The sequence below is a fragment of the Corapipo altera genome, unplaced genomic scaffold (assembly GCF_003945725.1).
Source record: "Corapipo altera isolate COAL_440 unplaced genomic scaffold, ASM394572v1 53, whole genome shotgun sequence".
Classification (NCBI taxonomy): Eukaryota; Metazoa; Chordata; class Aves; order Passeriformes; family Pipridae; genus Corapipo; species Corapipo altera.
Window position 1 is genome coordinate 5041055 of NW_020884900.1, and position 17977 is coordinate 5059031.

Consider the following 17977-nt stretch of genomic DNA (forward strand, 5'->3'; position numbering starts at 1 on the left):
AATAGCTCTGTGAACTCCACTTCCCCTCACATGCACTCCAATGAGAATTCTAAACTAACACGGTGAGATTAAAACAAGAGTTTAATTTATTCACGCTGATCAGTGCTCAAACTGTGCCATACCCAATCCACAATAAGAAACTTGATAGAAGACTATGAGAATTAACTGTAGGAGTTTGTCAGCAGAAAAATTACCCCCCTTTTTTTCTAAGTAGCCATTTACAGGTAATGGCCAACTAGCAGCCACCCACCAGAGCTTCATTAACCAATATAAACATCCTCTAAAAAAAGTCAGAGGTCAGCCTTAAAAGAAAGCAATAGAAGAGATAAATATTCCGCAGTTATTTGTTAGAAGTTAACATACAACTTAAACTTCATCATCCAGATATGATTAAATTCATAAGACACCATGTCAACAATCTTCTTGCTATATCTGAGAGCAAAAAGTTACATCTTCAATAACAAAGTGTCCCAATTAAACGGTATTTTAGGGGTCAGAGCAAGGTCTTTCTATGGCCCTTTCATTAAGTATTAGAAGGCCTAAGGCCAGCAAAATTCAGACCAGAGTACACCCCCTTTCAGTCCTGTTAGGTATGTTACCTGTGTGAGGGCTCCTGCACAGACACTGCTCCTAACCAAAGATCATACTACTTCTTTCTTTTCTGCCACCCTCTTGCTCCCTTGCAAGGAGGAAGAGAGGACAGGAAAGAGGCTTTAAACAGGAAAACAGCATAGGATTAATTTTTCTACAATGTACTAAATGTCAGGCAAAGCTTGTGCCCAGAAATAAGACTCGATTAAGACTGATTTGGGGACTGGAGATGATGCTTCTATACAGAGGAAGCTACAAAGGAAGTTAACTGGATCAACTTACACTAAATAAAAATCGTATAGAGACACGCCAGCCAGAAAAGCAATTTTCCATTATTGCAATGTAGCGCTAGACTCCACCTTTAGCAAGTCCATCTGTGCATAAGATCAACAAAAACAAAACGCCAAATATGTAATTTACTTGCATATTGGAAGTATATTTATGACAGTGCTGAAAAAAACAAACTTTTGGGAAGCTATTCCTAAAATCTGCTGTTTCAGTGGCATTACAATTTTGAACACGACAATCTTCTAAGGACAGGCAACAACACTACATTCTCTCCCCACTTTCCAAGAATAGAGCTAATCATACCCTAAAAGTAATTTCTTCAAGTATCATTAACCAGAGGATAAAGAACCAACACAAATGTCACGGATTCTTTAAAAACCCAAAACAAAAACCAAGAAAAAATAAACTAAAACCAACACACAAACAGAAAACAAAACCTGCAAAGTTAGTTTCCACCACAGCTCACTTCTACTTCACACTAATGACTAGATTTGAATTCCCACCTGAGCCCTTCTCTATGCACACAATTCTTCTGTCAAGCAAACAGTACTAGTACCTCAATCTTCCACATCCAAGCACCTAAAATGCCACACATTTATCGTGAGTATAAAGCGTCTCAGGAAGTTATAAGAGCACACGAGTACTCGCCAGAAAGGAGACCATCACACCAGGGAGTACTCATGAACAACGTATACCCTTGTATACTTCTATTCTCTAGAAACTGCTTACCAGAGCTCTAGGTCATAAGCTTTACGTCCCTATAAAAAACAAACAAATCCCCAAGCAAACAAAAAAGCAATGCTGGAAAAATCTTGTCCTGACAGTTATCTTAAAATATCCTGTCAACCACCACCACCACCTTTGAAGATCTACTGAGGAAGGGAAAAAAACCAAACAAGTAACTTATTTTACGGCATGGGTTTGGTTTTATTTTGGGGGGTTATTTATTTATTTATTTATTTATTCGGATAGTCCCAAAATGAAACCGCTACATTTCCACGGCAGGTAAAGCGCCAGCTGAAACTGAGCGGGCCGTGGAGCATCACCTGCGGCTGCCGCCGCGCTCCACGGCCGGGCCTCTTTCAGCAGGCGGCGGAAAGGGTGCCAGAGAAGTCCCTCACTATCATAGCTTAGAGCTGAATAAGTTTAAAATAATTTAAAAAATTAAGCGACGGGCCTCAATCCTCGCTCCCCAGTAACAGCCATGTCTGGGCTGAGGGCAGGGTCTGGCAGCAGCCGGTGCGACGGAGGAGAACGGAGCGGGCAAACTGCGGCTGCGGAACCCCGAAAGGCTTTTTGGTGTTGTTTCGGTTTTAAATTTTTCTCCCTCGTGGCACCTCAACGAAACAACTTAGCGTGAACTCCCAGAGGAAGCCTCGCCCGGCCTCTCCGGCTTCCTTTAATGGACAAGGACAATGGCAGGGGCTCGCCATAGCCCCGCGCTGCCGGGAAACTTGGGAAGCCGGAGGGCTGCTGCCCGCCTGGATCAGGGGCCGCCAGCCCCCCGGGGATGCTGCAGGGGACAGACGTGCTCCGGGAAGGGGAGGTCAAAATGCGGGTGCTTAAAGACGGGGGGAGAAAGGGGCACTCCGGACAGCGAGTCCCCGCGGACAGACGGCCGAGGGGACGCCCGGGCGGGGCGGGCAGGCACTCACCGGGGGCAGCAGCCTGCTCGCTACGTCGCGCCGAGCTGGGCGGAGGGCGAGGCGGCGGTCGGCGTACCCGGGGTCCCTGCGCTGCCTCGGCTAGTCCATGGACACGGCGGCGCTCCCGGGCCCTCCTCCCGCGTCAGCTGCGCCAGGCGTGCCCGCCGGCCGTGCCCCTGCGCCGAGCCGAGCCGAGCCCCGCCGCGCCCCCGCCGGGCCCGAGGCAGCGCGGAAATGCTCGCCCGGCGCCGGCCACGCCCGCTCCCGCACGCAGCCGCGCTCCACACAAAGGGGCCGTGCAGGAAAGCCCGGCTCTCGCTCCGAACCCACGGGCTCCCGCCGCCTTCGCCTGCTGTGACCCCCCCCCCCCCCGCAGCCGTCCCGTGAGCACCCCCGGCCCCGGGCAGAGCCTGCGGGCAGCAGCCCCCACCCCGCAGCAGCGGCCGTCCCTGACGGTCCCTCCCCTGCAGCCCTTGGGCGGCTCAGCCCGGGGAGAGCGGGGCCGCTGAGCGGGGCCCGCGGCTTTGTTAGGTTAGACCCGTGCCGGGGCCGGGATGGCCGCGTTCCCCCACCATCACCACCCACGCCGGCCCTGCGGAAGGGTCTCAGCCCAGCCCAGCCCAGCTCGCCTCGGCTGAGGGAGCCCGGCATAGCCCTGCCCTGAGCGGCGCCTCTCACCCCCCCAGGGCTTTGGGGCATGAACCAGCATGTCAGGGACGGGCACATGCTGGGTACTGCTGCAGGCACGGCCGAGCTCACCTGGGAAGCCAGAAGGCGAAGGGAAAACAAAAAAAAATAAAACGATCCCGAAGAGTATTTTGAGGCTTCAGGCGTCCCAAGGGTTTTATGTTTCTCGTTAGAGGCGCTGGGAAGAGAGGAGGGAGGGGAAGGAAGGGCTGAGCTGTTAAAACCCATGTGCTGAGCAAGTGATAGCTCACACCTGCGGCAGCCACCACCTGGCAGCTGGGAAATGCCCCCCTTCCTGCCTAGCTTGGCTCCCAACCTCCTTACAGTGCTTCTGCTCCCGTTCTGTACCTTGCGATCTCTCTTGGCACCTTCATTCCCTTCCTCATATGCAGAGCAAAACCAATTTCTTCAGTGCCTCGCTAACTATGAAAATACGCTTGTGTTCAGGAAGGCAAGGCCAAGGGAGGGAGTGCAGCACCACGGAAGTTTTTACGGCCGCCTCATGTACTATGCACTTCCTTCTCCTGCTCCAGCCTTTGGACTTGGGGAATTCCTTATTCTCCCTGGATCTGCAATCCCATCGAGTGCTCAGATGCAGGGTGAAAGAGACTGTTGAATAATCAAACGGTGTGAGATTAGCACTTCTTTTGTGTGATAATACTCCACTCGGTCAAGTCTGACAACCAAAACCGTGCTAGAATTACCAGAGTGTAAGTTCACAGTTCCTCTGACCCACATCCTTCCGAGGTCAGACAGAGCAGATACACACCAGTGTGTCACCCACATTATCGAGATTCCCTCTCGTTTCCTACCAGCAGATTTTCAAAAAATGGGGTTTGGTTTGGGGGGGTTTTATTATAAAAAAAAAGGAAGGGAGGCGTGTTTGCAGCTTCCTCAAGCTTGCTCAAGACTTCTTAGAAACCGAAGTAAAATTCAATTGAGTGTTAAAGCTGACAGAAGATGCTAGAAGAAGATTACCTGAATTTTAGGGAGGATCTAAGTGGGTAGCTAGGACAGGTTATTGGATTATAAGATGGTAAGAAGAACTAGAAGAGATCCTTTCTCTATCTCAGTAGTACTAAAGTATTCTAACAGAGCACTGAGTCACATCTCCAGAAAGTCCAGAGCCAATGCAGAAAACTTCATTATGCTGATTCTGTAAGGGAGGGGAAGATGGAAGGTGCAAAAGTAACTGCTAAGATTCAGCAGGGAAAATAGGAATTTCGGGAAAATTCAGCAGCTTTAGGATGTAAGGACTGTGGAATTAGGAAGGGCATTCATAGGTAAAACAAGGCTCTCTTGCAATTTAAAATAGTCTTGTTAAATGGTTAGTGTTAGCAGTTCACAGAGTAGTTGAATTGACTGTGTTCATTGTTAGCATGGAGATGGTTCAAATAACTTCTGTGTCCCATTTATTTGCCTTTGACATTATCTCTCACAGTGCTTTCACTGTGCTGCCAAGAAAATTAGGGTAAAAATTTCATCCATCACAGAAACCATTAACTAAGTGCTAGGGCAAATTGGAAGACTTTTAAAAGATAGTCACTTCAGCAGTAAGAGCATGTAATAATACTGTGGGAATGAAAATGGAAAATCTGATTTTTTCGTGAACTTGTGCAGGCTGATGTTCATGTATGGTTTGTCAATGCTGTTTCCTCTGACCACTGCAAAACATTTCCTGAAATTAATGAATATTCCATTATGAGGAGCAGCTGGTGGAAAATGGCATGACCAGAGCTATTCACAACTTTATCTGCTCAGCATTATCATCAAACACCATTTTTCAGTGTAAAACATTTCTATTTATGGGGGGAGGTTTCGGGAAATTTGAGTTATAGTTGGAATTGTCATGTGGTTTTGATAATTATGAAGTTAAGAGAGAGGGGTGCGTGGGGAAACAAAGCCCACAGAAGCCACCGAGAGACTTCAAACAGCTTCAAATACAAAGAAATCAATAGCGGGATCTAAAAGAGAAAGCAGAAGTATTTCAGGGAAAAACCTTTATAACACGTTACAGATCGATTAGAAGAATAAAAATTAGGCTGGAACTAGTCAGGTATCAAATAAAATTAGGGGGGATTAGGCTGGATTGGTGATCGAACTTTGTCCACAGCCTTTCCCCACCTCCGCAGCTCCCCCTGCTGCTAAAAGTGGACATTCCATCTGTCCGCTCCGGCCAGCGGGACACAGGAACCACTCACACACCGGCACTATCGGAAATTAGTATCACAAAAACGTAATATGTTACTTTTTGTAAGTATTGCAGTGAGTCTGTTAATAATGTATTCCCTCCGCAGTCACTTAGAAATACCTATATGCCACAGAGTGTGTCATTCAATACAGTATATCCTTCCTCCAACTTTCTTACTCTTGAAAGGAAAACGTCCACTCAAGTAAAAAGGTGGCAGGCGTAGATGTCTTTGCTAACAGTGGTTAGAGTCTGTTATGCAAATCTTTTACTGCAGAAAACCCCTCGGGTTTACTGCTGACCCGCATTTTGTCTGGGGCAGCAGTGACATCCAGCGGTGCAGAGAGAAGGAGAAACTCGCTCGTTTTCTTTCTACCACAGCGAGTCACAGGAAACGCATCAGAAAAAGGCAGGGATTCCTCGGCATTCCCTTCTCTTTGTGGATATTCGCAAATGGCACCAACTGCAGGCAATTTGACAGCCATGGGAATAGATAACCCACACGGGGAAACAAAAATGCAGAACTGAAAACACCCTCCGGGCCAGACCATTTTGCTAATGGCCGTAAAAGAACACTGCAGGTAGGAAATGCAACTGCTAACTCTTAAAGTTCAGATAAAAACACTTTCCTATATTACACCTACCTCCCTGACTTCACAGAATTTTCATTCTTTTATTATTATTTTTTTCCTTTTATTAACCCTGGTTATGTGCTGAAAAAAAAGACGCACAGGCTGACAAGCAAAGTCGATGGAAGAGAAATTACTGTAGTGGAGTTTTGTTTCTCAAGCCCTGAATAAAAAAACTTTAATAATTAGATTTTCCAGTAGCCAGCTGAGTGTTGAACTGTGATGTGATATTTGATGCATCAAGAAGTGATTTAGATTTTCCGTACATGTCATGTTAAAGGAAAAAAAAAAAATCGAAACATTAGATCCATACAAGGAACTGAGCCAGCAGAGGCCACTGTTAGCATAACAAAATCAACAGCTTTTTTTTTTTAAGAACATTCTAAATTTAAAGAAAATATTTTTTCTTTTTAAAACAGTCAGACCTTGCAGTCTGCAGCATTGGAAATTCACTAATATTTAATTTGTTCCTCCTTTACTATTTTGCTGGGAGGGTTATTTCTTCAAGACTGCCCATTTCCAATTGTTATTAACCATTCTTTGCTCCTAGGCACCACCTATTTTCTGTCCTCCCCATTTTTATTTTGTCAACACGAAGTTCAGAAAGGATGAGTCAACTCCAAACAATCCTAAGGTTGGCTGGAAAAAACAAATCAGATTTTTCAATAATAAATTTTTAGAACATTTTTAGATGCCATTTTGACCTTCCATGGCTCCGAATTTTGACTTGATTTCTGAAATACAGGGTTAGAAAACTTTGAAGTGTGGGTAAGCTTACATAACTTTCAAATCAAGAAGTGTACTAACTGTTTAGGGGAACTAACCCAGCATGGTTACTGTATAAACACCTTTGCAGAACCTGACAGAGCAGAGAACTTTCAGTTTCCAAGAGTATTTTAATAAACACCCTCAAAAAGACTTTGTGTGTCTTTCTAACGTAAAAATATTTTTACACCAAAAGAACACTTTGGCATGTTGTAGCATTAGTGATTTATATGTTTAACAGCCATTCTACTGCCATAAACATTTTAAATGCTGGACAAGATAGCTTCCTGCTTCCGTTTCCAAGATCACAAAACACAGTCCCTTTGGGTGGGCTAAAAGCAGGGCTGCAACCCTGTGGCATCCTTGCCATCATCCAGGACTTCCTGCAGTCTGACTGCAAGAACGGGTGGCCAGCTCTGATAGAGTGGGTGGATTCAACTGCATGTACACAAAATTGTAAGTAGATGCTCTCTGGTTTTAGCAGGTTCTAAAGGCACTTTATCTTCGATTTCTTGGAATTTATCTGGCTTCCATTCCATTCTCCAAGGACTGTTTATGCCTTTCACATTTCATGTTTACGTGAAATGCATAAAAAGCCCTTGAAACAAGGCCTGAAATCCAGGTCTAAGATCAGTACTTTGTCATTCTTTGTGAAGGATACATTCTCTGCAAATGGCAAGGCTTTCTAGTTCCCACGAGAAAGAAAACTCAAAACTCTACAGGAGCCACAATGCAGAATTTTTCCTATTGTAAGATATTTGTTATTAGTAGCACGTGGCAACTGCAAGAAACACCCATTTCTTTTAGCATCTCTTTTGTGTTTCCTACCACTTGCACTCCCCAGTAACCACACACCTACTGCAGACAAGTGGACATTTACACAATGCTTTAAACTTTTTAGGGCCTTGTGTCAGGCAAGTATGCCTGATACCAGTACTGCCTTTCAGCAGCAAAACCCAGGGCAAGAATCCCTCAGGCACAATTCTTTATTTCATGGAGCCAACTCTTGGCAGCTGCCTGGCTGCTGTCGATGCCATTCAGAGGAGCCCATTTCCAGTCAGGCATTTTATGTCTTTGAGAATCCAACACCATTTATGGGCATACTTACCTGGGCAGCTCTGAACATGGACAGAGACAATACACGGTTCTCTGCACTTCTCCATGACTCCGAGGAGAGCCTTTGTAGAAAGTCCATATCATGTAGTCAGTTTGCTATAGAATTTACTGCTCTACTCTCTGAGCTCCTATACTTCCTCCGTTCCCCAAAACAGTCACACACAAATTTCAGTTAATACTAGCATACAAGTCCAATTTCTATTTAGTTTCCAAATGAAACATATGAATCACTCAAAATTCTCACTACTAGCAGTTTTGGGGAACTGTGAAGAACAGACTCTGAAGAGCATATAAATATTTTTGGTTAAAATCAGTTCTGCCTGGACATAAATATAAAAAAAAAAAAAAAGTCAGGATTTCATCCATAATGATACAATTAAGCCTGCATAACTGATTAAGACAGACCAAGGCCACACCTCAAGGTTTGAGAAATTTTAGAGGTTTTGTCATCTAGTTTTCTATATAGTCAGCATCATGTACAGCCACTGTTTTTTGCACCCAACTCAACAAAACACGTGGATAGGCATTGGTACACAGAGTAAAAATAGGCATATTACCAGTCTCAGAGATGCAAAATATCCCTGCCCTCAGTACCAATGACACATGAAGTTTTCATTAATTTTAAAACCAGAAGAAAGCAAAATTACAGTTCAGACTGATCTGCTGTCAGGACAAAAGAATCCTTCCCATTTATTCTTTCAATAGCTTAGTATGTTCCAGCCCACGCATTTTACCGAAGTTGCCTAGACTTTTATTTACGCCAGCTAATGAAGAATATGCAACACTTAACAATCCTCTCTAAGTGTAATGTTAACATTTTGCTTAGACTTTGAAATATCAGCACTTTTCATGCTGCTCTGTTCATACTACAGTCTGGGTACATGTATTTGGCTATGGATGGTACTGGCTGTCAGGGATCATATTGTGCAACTCTACATCTATTCTCAGCAGTAACAGCCCAGCCGCAAAATTCAAGCCAAATTCAAGCCAGGATAGAAACTACCTAAACTCTCTGATATTGTTCCCTTTTTTTTTTTAAGAATCCTAAACACTAAAAGTAACTTGCCCTCATGCCACAATTATCTTCCTTGAAGGTAATCACACAGAGCTGGAAGACCTAGAGCCAGTAGTTAACTAACAAGAAATTTCATGTGCAAACATAGTGGCATGTCTTGCAAAATCTCAGAATTATTTAGACTGACAGGATTTAGTCTTCTAAAAACTCAGACGTGTTTACATGTTAATAAAAAAGCAAAAAGCAAAGGCATTTCATTTACATAAAGATTTATTATCCTTCAACTTCAGCTGGTACTCCTTTACTCCAGCCTTAGCAGAGTTTTGCTCCCCTAGGTAGACAGGTTTTCAACCGACTGTCTCTGACTGAAAACATCTAGGCTAGGTCAGATTTTAGACCCAGCCTTTCATTAATACAGTCAGATACAAAGGAATAGTTGAAATCCTGACCACCTGGAAGGCTGCAAAGGAACAAAAAACAATCCAAGAGGATTTTCATTAGTTTCTATGTTTGAATAGAGAACCTTTCCAGTGCATTGAACACCAAATAGTTAAGCAATTAAACTGCACGTTCAAGAAACGGATGCAGTCTACATTTCAAGCTGTAATCAGAAACATGTGCAACTGTTTTTCCACTTATGAAGCCTGTGGTTTTATCTTCTCAGCAGCTTCAAGGACAGATGGAAGGCTGACTTTGTCTCCAAATTCCTTCTCACGATGCTCCAGTAGCACACCCTAGTCAAAAACACAAGAGGGAAATTCATACACTGGTCTCATGGGGGATCAACTGCTCAGCAACTGAACAATTCCAGAAAACAAACTTTTGGTCTCACAGGAAGCATAAAAGCCTACAGTACCTGTCTTCCTGCCCCAATCACATATACTCCTCCCAGGGTGAATCCTTCTCCTTCCAGGTTACCACTATATCCACTTCTCCAAGCACGGAAGAAATTTTGCCAGACTCCAATACGAAAGAAGCCTGACAACATCATCTTTCGTCTGCGTGGACCATAAAAGCCTTTCTGCAGGGAAACAGAAGATATCTCAGCACACAAACTGCAAAAGACTTATCCTCCAAAATTAAATTCAGGAAACCAGTGAACCCTGTATCCAAGAAAAGTTCAAAACACACAAAAGCTAATCAGGCATAGCTAAAAAAAATAGCACCTGAAAGAACCTCTTTAATGTGCTACCTGACCACTTACCTCCACCAGCTAGTGGTACTGCCACTGTTTATGTGGATTTTAAGCTCATCCACAGGTATTTAAGCCCCACGTACACCTATATCCCTATTACTGACAACAGGGGTGCTTTGTGATAAACATATTTATTGTTTGGTTGGTTGGGTTGTTTTTTTAAATTTCACACAAGCAGAGTGGGGACGGAAAATAAAGGTAGCTTCTAGCTGATTTTGAATATTACATATTGTTTTTTCTTCAGAAGCGCCAAATGATTTTTAAATGTGTCTTCTGGGTTTGGGAGAAAGCAGGGCTGTAGTTTTGTAGGACATGGGACTGGCAATACAGCATGTACCAGTGTACTGGGACAAGCCATATCACTGCAATTTGGCCTGTACATCATGAATTAATTATATCTGTCACCTTCAATCCTTGACTCATACATCATTAACATCAGCAGGTAACACAGCCAGTGAAAGAATGGAATAAATATTAACAGGCCATATTGTTTACCTGTTAAAGGGGTGGAATAATCCTACAACAGCTTATTATCATTGCATAGCAACCCAGCAGTTTGTAAGCTGAGCAGGATGTATATATATAGAGAGAGAGAAAAGCAAAGCTAATTAACTTCTTAAACCACAATGCTACTAAATCCTTTTTCATTCAGTCCACATTTTACCTATACTATTTATACAAGCTCACTGAAGAGGGCATTCATAGGCTTGTTTTTAAACAAAAGGAGAACACAAACTTTATTGTACCTTTTCATCCAGAAAGATTTCTCCTCTGAAATAATGCTGAAAATCCTCCACTTCAGTCCCTATCTTCTCTTTCACAACAGCATAGAGAGGGACACCCAGCTTGGACAGCTGAGGTTGCAGAGAGGAGAGCTCAGAAGCCTCCTAAGGAAAGGAAAAAAACATCAAACATTTCAGTCAGTAAATGGAAGTTGGAAAGCTTCACCTTGAATTTCAAGACCATCAGTAACATACGTAAATCCTAGCTTGAGCTGCAAACCAGAAACACACCTGTAAATCAGACATTTAAGCTAGCTGTACTCCTAGGCAGCTTTTCATCAGATTTACTAAAATTTTCTATCTTTTGAAGTATTTAAGAATAGTAAAAAGATACTGCTTGCACATCACTTAACTTTTTCAGGCCAGAAATTCCAGTGCTTTTTTCCAGGTTGAAACCCATTATTACCAGTCCTTCTGCAAAGTATTTTGAGGGTTCTGTGGAGAAGCAGGCTTTACAAGTCCAAAATAAGTAATAGAGTGAAGATGTGCTCTCCTTCCTAAATTCCCCAGTAAAACTTATCAGGGAATTTCTTCACAGACCTCAGTATCCCAGAAACAACACTGCTTTTTCTGGTGTGTAAGAGTGTAAGGTGTCACCACTAATCTGCTGGGGTTTTTGTTCTGCTGAAGGAATCCCAGTTCCCACAGTTTGTACAAAGATCCCTGATGTTTTGAACAAATTAGAGTGTGCACTGAAAATATATTTCTTCTCATCTCCAATGGAGAAAGGTCCTTTTTACTGGATAAAATTCCCACAAAAAAACCCTCCACACTTTAAAAAATGGACATAGTTTACATGAAAACATTCAGCCACCTAACTGAAATGTCTTAACTGAAGGGCTTGCAGGACCATCTAGAATTTACTGAGTACCAAGTAGCAGACAGACAGGGGTGAACAGACAGGAGAAAACACATTAAAGAAAGACATCAGTAAGTAAAAGGGTAAGGGAAGCTTTCCAGTTCACTACTCAGTCTCTCCAGAGGAAATGAAAAAGTATGAATCAACATTACAAGCAAACACTGAGTAGTGAGCAGTGGGAGTTAAAGGATCTAGCTTATCCTTTTACCTCTTTTCTGTTTTTAAAGATCTGGGAACTTTCTGTTTTCTCTCACCAAAATGCCTTAGGATCTTCCCAAAAGGGGGTTAATAACAATTTTATCTGGGACATTTTATATAGATGGAAACTCTCATAACCAAACACAACAACCCAAAAAATAATTTGTATTGCAACTTAACATGTCTGAAAAGTGAAGTTCCAGGCTAGTGCAGTGGGGTGCCCTGTAAAGCCAGAAATCAGTGTCTGGAGAGACAGCAATACCATCAAACCTTGATGAGCCTTATGGAGAAAGACACCTCAGCAGTTTGGTGGAGTTTATTTTACATTTCCTTGCTTGGCTTTTGGAAGAGGAAAGATCAGGAACGATGTAATGTAAAAGCATAGTTAAGTTTTAAAATTCACAAGAGACTAGACTTCAAGCAGCATCTTGAAATGCTGACCAAATTTAGTTTTCTTTACTGCTATTTTAAGATGATACAATAAGAGAAATCAAGGAAGTCTATTTTTGTGGGCAAAATATATTACATAACATCTGTATGGCTGTGACCATTTCACCTAGTCTGTGAAACTGTTCTCTTGTTTTTTCTTAAACATGTACAAGCACATCCTAGTGGAATACTTCCTCTCTCCACCAAGGCAGGCACAAAGCAAAAGAACAATTCCCATTTCAGCCAGTCCCTCTGACAGATCAGCTACGGCTTTAGATCAGCTGCTGCTTTAGAGTGCTTGAGTTAATATATCTACATTATTTAACAAGCCCATGGCACTTTCACAACAACGGGAGGACTGGAGCGCCACAGGGCTGGATCCAGACTATGTGATGTACAGTGCAGTGCCATTAAAGATAGTCCACAATAACAAAAAAAGGAATCTGATGATTTAGGATGCAGATGATAAAGACAAAAGACTCCATGTTTCTTAGATTTACACTCCTCAGTTCTCAAGGATCCTAAGGCATCATTCCAGTAGGATTTGTGACATCCTTTGCAGTGGGGAGCCTGGAAGCATGTCCTCACCACTGATCTTAGGACAGTGATCTGTGAGGTAGAATGACTGCTTTTCAACACCACCACCAAGCCCAGGGAAGTATGTATTCCTTCTCGATGCTGTCAAGAAAGACAAAGTTCAGCATCCTTTCCAAGGTGTAAGACAGTGGAAACCAAGGGTATCCAAGACCTACTGCCTACAGATTAACAGATATGGCAGTTGACCTGCATTGAACCATTTCAGTAGCTCAGAGTCAGTGACAGTGGGGAAAGAAGCTTTCCAAAGCTTTCATGCTATGGAAGAACATTAATGGACCCAAAAGACAGCAACTGAACTTAGGACAAAGGCAAGAGGCAACTCACAAAATGCTTTGAGTATACAAAAATCAAAAATAACTTAAGTTTAGAAGCTTTTTCAAATGGTTTCATGGTTAAAATACAAAACTATTTGCCCTAATGAGCTGATCAGCAGTGTGACTACCTCTGTTAAAAATGTGACATTTTAAACCAAAAATCAGAATTATAAAATTAAATTTCTTTGTCCTAAATTTTTTCCTGAAAGAAAAAAAAAAAAACCACAATTTTTTTGGAGGGTGATCTTTATTTCTACTTAGGAAGTTTGCATTAATAATAACAATAAAAAAATCACTCAAGGATTCCTGTCTGACTGTATGTGAAAGTCCCAATCAGGCACATAAGTGCATTCTGCTCCTGCCTACGCTACACCTGTTCAGAGAGCAAAGTACTTTAATCTTTAACCTTGCATGAATTCTACACGTATTTAAGCAGTTACTACTGATGGGAGCAGATGCCTTAATGAAGTGGTTACGATACTAATTACTCCATGTTATAGCGACTAACAATAATAGCTATTTTTCCCTATAGCTATGAGAAAAATAATGGCCAACATGCAAGTTATGGCTGTTCCCAGGTACCTGGTACATTCAAATCATATTTTAAGTGTCTCTTTCAGAGGAGATCCACCCAAGGAGTCTAATGTCAACTCAAGGATCAAATGTTGTTTCCCAACCCACCTTGTTATGGAACAGTAACTACTTATCTTCAGATTCCTTACCTTCCTGCCTCACATTTCAGCATCCAGAACAGTAAGGGCCTCCCTTTATGCATATCTCTTTATTTTTTTTTTTTGCTGATGAGTGTTATCTGATGGTTTTCTGCCAATCCAGTCTTGGGCTGCTTTTGACCAGAGACCACCTGGCTCAGAGAGATTTATTTTGGACATCTGGAATACAACTAGCTCGTAAGACTCATTACTGATTGGATTTTGTGCCATCTCCCTTTCTAATTACCGTGGGCCGGGTCCCTGCCAGATGTAAAAGTCATGTAACCATCACCTTCAGAAGGAAAATATTCAGGACCTGGGTTATACAAACAGGCTGCAAAGGAAACTAAGAATGCTGTTAGCTGGTGACCAGTTTGAACTAGGAAACAAGACCCTTCAGATATTTTAGATGTATTTGATGACTGCTCTATTCGTCCCTATCCTTTATTTAAAGGGGGTCTAAGAGGATCTATTCAAGTATACCTTAACTCTTCCTAATTAATCCCCAAACCCAGCAAGTACCTCTCTGCACAAAAATCATCCAGGTCTTCGCACAGCCATGATCACTGCACCATTCTTCTGCCACAGTTCACGTGCTTTGAATGTCCTTTGCTCTGTTTGTACAGGAGAAACAGCATCAATATTAGCCATTCTTGTTTATAATGATTAATGCTTTAAGGACCAACACAAAGCACTGCAGAGAATTCCACATTCAAATACAGTTCTATCAGAAAAAAACTATATGCATAAGAGGCTATTACTGCTTTATTGTGTCTTTTTTCATCCACAAATAACAGTTTTGGTTGGTTTTCCTTCACCAGAACTACTGAATATTATGAACATCCAACTGCATGTTATAATCAGGAAAGACTAAGAAAACTGCTTCCAACCCTGGCCTTACAAAGGCTCTTATAAAAGTCCAATTATTGAAGAATGTGGGCTGAAATATCCAGAATCTTACCTGATCCCAAAGTTTTTAGCTCTATGTCCTCTAAAAACTCCAACGTAGCCTTTTCTGGCTTGGACAAAAATAAGTCAGTGTTAGCAAGGACAATCCCTGTCACAGCTGCACCAATGGCTCCAAGGCCAACAGACCACATGCCCATGGTGAAGATCCCAAAGTCAGGCAGGAAGGACATTTCTGGAAAGAGAAAGAAGAAAGCCAGTTTAACACTAGACATCTATAAAGCCACAGAAGGAGAAATTGGACTGAAACAACTAAAAGCTCACATGGATATTTTTGGTTTGACTGGAGATGATCTGTATATTTATTAACATAATGAACTGGGTTTTAAAAGATCTAGATTACATTCCAGTTCTGTGCCTGACCCATATCAAAACTAGATATTAGATATTCTTATCTTCTATTGAAGTGTTCAGATGCAATGAGGAGAAAGATGATTGAAATGAATATGTGTAATAAAGAGCCTCTAACAAGATGACCTCTGTGTTAGTCAATAACTTAAATTATTACAGCAAGACAGTGGTTTCTTTCAGAAAGAGAAGTATCTGTAGATTAAATGTTTTACACACATGCTAATTTATATTAACCAGTGAGCTTTACAAATATACTACAGAAGACTTGGAAAAAACTAAATCTAAACCTGCTATATCTGGTTCAACATAATTGGTAACCTTCCACAGTCCTTACAATTCCCCACTAGAACCAAAGCAGGCACCAAGCCAAAATTAGAACTCATGCCTGCAGACAGAAATATGTAGACTTGCAACCATTTTATTACACACAGTGATCCAACATTACAAACATGCCTGGGACAGCACCTTCCTTCTATATGATAACTAATTTCCACTCTTGCTAAAGCAGAAAGTGCATCAGAAGCAAACAACTTAAATTCACACCCATCAGTTAGAACTGATAACACTGCAATGGGAACCATTACACATGCATGAAAACATCTGAGAGCACAAACACTGCTTGTGGTTACTGGTGACTCTACTTAGGTGGCAATTTTATTTAACCACCTTCCATCCACAAATCCCCCACAGCCCAATCTTGACCCTTGCACATGTTTCACAAGCCTGGAAAGGGCTGACAGCCACCTTCCAGTGAGGCAGTATCAGTTAATGAGGATGCTGGAAATCACACTTAGCCCAGTCTCATGGACAAACTCAAGATCCTGCTCTGAGCAACAACTGGTACAAAAGTCACTGGAGGTTTGGCAGTATAAGAAATCACTGTACACTTATATCACAACATTTGCTGTCACCCAGCTGCAGCATTACAGAACATGGAGAATCAATTTTTTTCACAGCCATTTGCAAAACCCTATTTCCTGATAGAATAGTTTGGTAAATATCACTGTCAGTATATACGTTTGTATGGGGGAGGTTCTCACTCCAATAAATATAAGAAAATATTATTCTTTTGAGCTGTGATTGGCAATAAACCAGACATTATCTTTATCCCCCCAGCTAGCTGTTGCTAAAATTCAGAAAGTAAGAATTAGGAGTAGCTCCTCGTTTTTGTGCCCAGAATTTTCTGTGAGAAAACCCCTTTCCATCCCTAAAACTAGCTCCACAATACTACTGACAAACAAATACAACTAACTGCCTGTTTGCAGAAATAGCTAGAAAACATCTGGGGAAAAAAAAAAAAAAGATCACATTGTTCTTTTAATAGCATACTTGGTTCCACAGAGGACAGTATCATGGTATCTAGAAATGTGAGTAATCCATGAGCCTGAGCAGGGAACAAGGCCAGTTTACACAAACATAATGCAGATAAGAGAACAGATTCTACCCTATTTCACCACTTACTTCTACTCAAGGGAAAACTTCCTTGACCATATCTGCTTTCTTTGCGTAGTTTTGTCAAACATGAAGTCATGCTGTAATGAAAATTTTTTGATATCTGCCTCTGACACCTATCAGAGACCATCCTGACACCAGCCTCTGGAATGACCAAAATGTAACTCCAAATATACGTAATGCAGCGATATCCTTGCATTAAAACTCAAAATCTCTGTGCATACCCAAAAAGGCTATAGCCCTGCTCTCTCCCAGAGTCTGATTACTCAACTTCAATCTTGTTGGGTCAAGAACTGTTTTCCTCTTAAATTCTTAGTTACAAGGAAGGGAGTGAGGATGTGGGGTAAAACATAAGTATTAATACTTCGTGCACATCATTTGTGTACAAAAATGTTGCCAAATTTGTGGCAACTGATTAATGAGTAGTTTTCACAAAGCTTTTCATTTTTATTAGCATTATTATTCTTAATGTCAGCATTACTGGCATCGCTAAAAGCAGCTGTTGATAGAGGAGATCATTGATCTTAGTCAACACACCTTTTTCCTTTAGTTGGACTCTCTGGTCTCCATACAATGACAAAAAAACCTCTATTCGAATACATGAATTTTTTTGCTATTTATATAAATAGGGGAAAGGAAGATGCAGCTCTACACAGTGATACCAAAATTCCTCCTCTACTAAGCAAACACCATAATGAGCCACTCTGAAAAATATGCATGAGAAGCACAGGCAGGTTATTAAACATTTGCTAGCAAGACAGGCTGAGCCCTGAAGGATCATGTCATTGAACCCCAAGAGGTTCACTGGAAAACAGCTGAGCATTTGCAAGTAGCAGCTTCATTTCTGTGTAGCTGCTGTTTATTAAGGAAATCTGAAGCTCAAAAGGACTTCACGGCTTACCTTAAAATGCAAACACAACTGCCTTGTGACTGAGCCCTATGAGTTTTTAAACACCAGAGGACAATCAGCAATAAGAAGACACAACAAAGCATCCCATAAACCCCAATCCGTGAGAAGAGACAACAGAGCATCCCGAACGCCAGTAGCCCAGAGGTGCAGGCACTCACCAGAACCCATGCAGCCTGCAGGAGCATCGGCCACCAGCAGCAACCCCGAATGTGTGCGCAGGCAGGAGAGAAGATAAACTGCACTGCCACGGGTGGCGAGAGGGCAGGACTAGGCAGGAGTCCAGCTCTGA

The 17977-nt window shown here is 42.1% G+C and overlaps 2 protein-coding genes across 3 annotated transcripts in view; both read right to left on the reverse strand.

The window, feature by feature from the left end:
* TSPAN14 (tetraspanin 14) overlaps positions 1-3302 on the reverse strand; it is a 39044-nt gene extending 35742 nt beyond the window's left edge. The window contains exon 1 of one of the 2 annotated variants that reach the window (XM_027649531.1): positions 3285-3302. The gene's annotated coding sequence lies outside the window, so the exon portion shown is untranslated. Of the gene's footprint in view, positions 1-2536; positions 2653-3284 lie in introns of those variants that run through there. The other variant, XM_027649530.1, reaches the window with a different exon arrangement.
* A 5875-nt stretch (positions 3303-9177) lies between these two features.
* On the reverse strand, positions 9178-17977 carry PRXL2A (peroxiredoxin like 2A). Its single transcript, XM_027649546.1, has 6 exons — positions 17847-17977; positions 14971-15150; positions 14532-14623; positions 10867-11007; positions 9782-9946; positions 9178-9659 (listed from the first exon to the last, which is right to left on the reverse strand). Exons 1-6 carry the CDS (start codon positions 17854-17856, stop codon positions 9561-9563), a joined length of 687 nt encoding a protein of 228 aa, XP_027505347.1. The 5' UTR covers positions 17857-17977; the 3' UTR covers positions 9178-9560.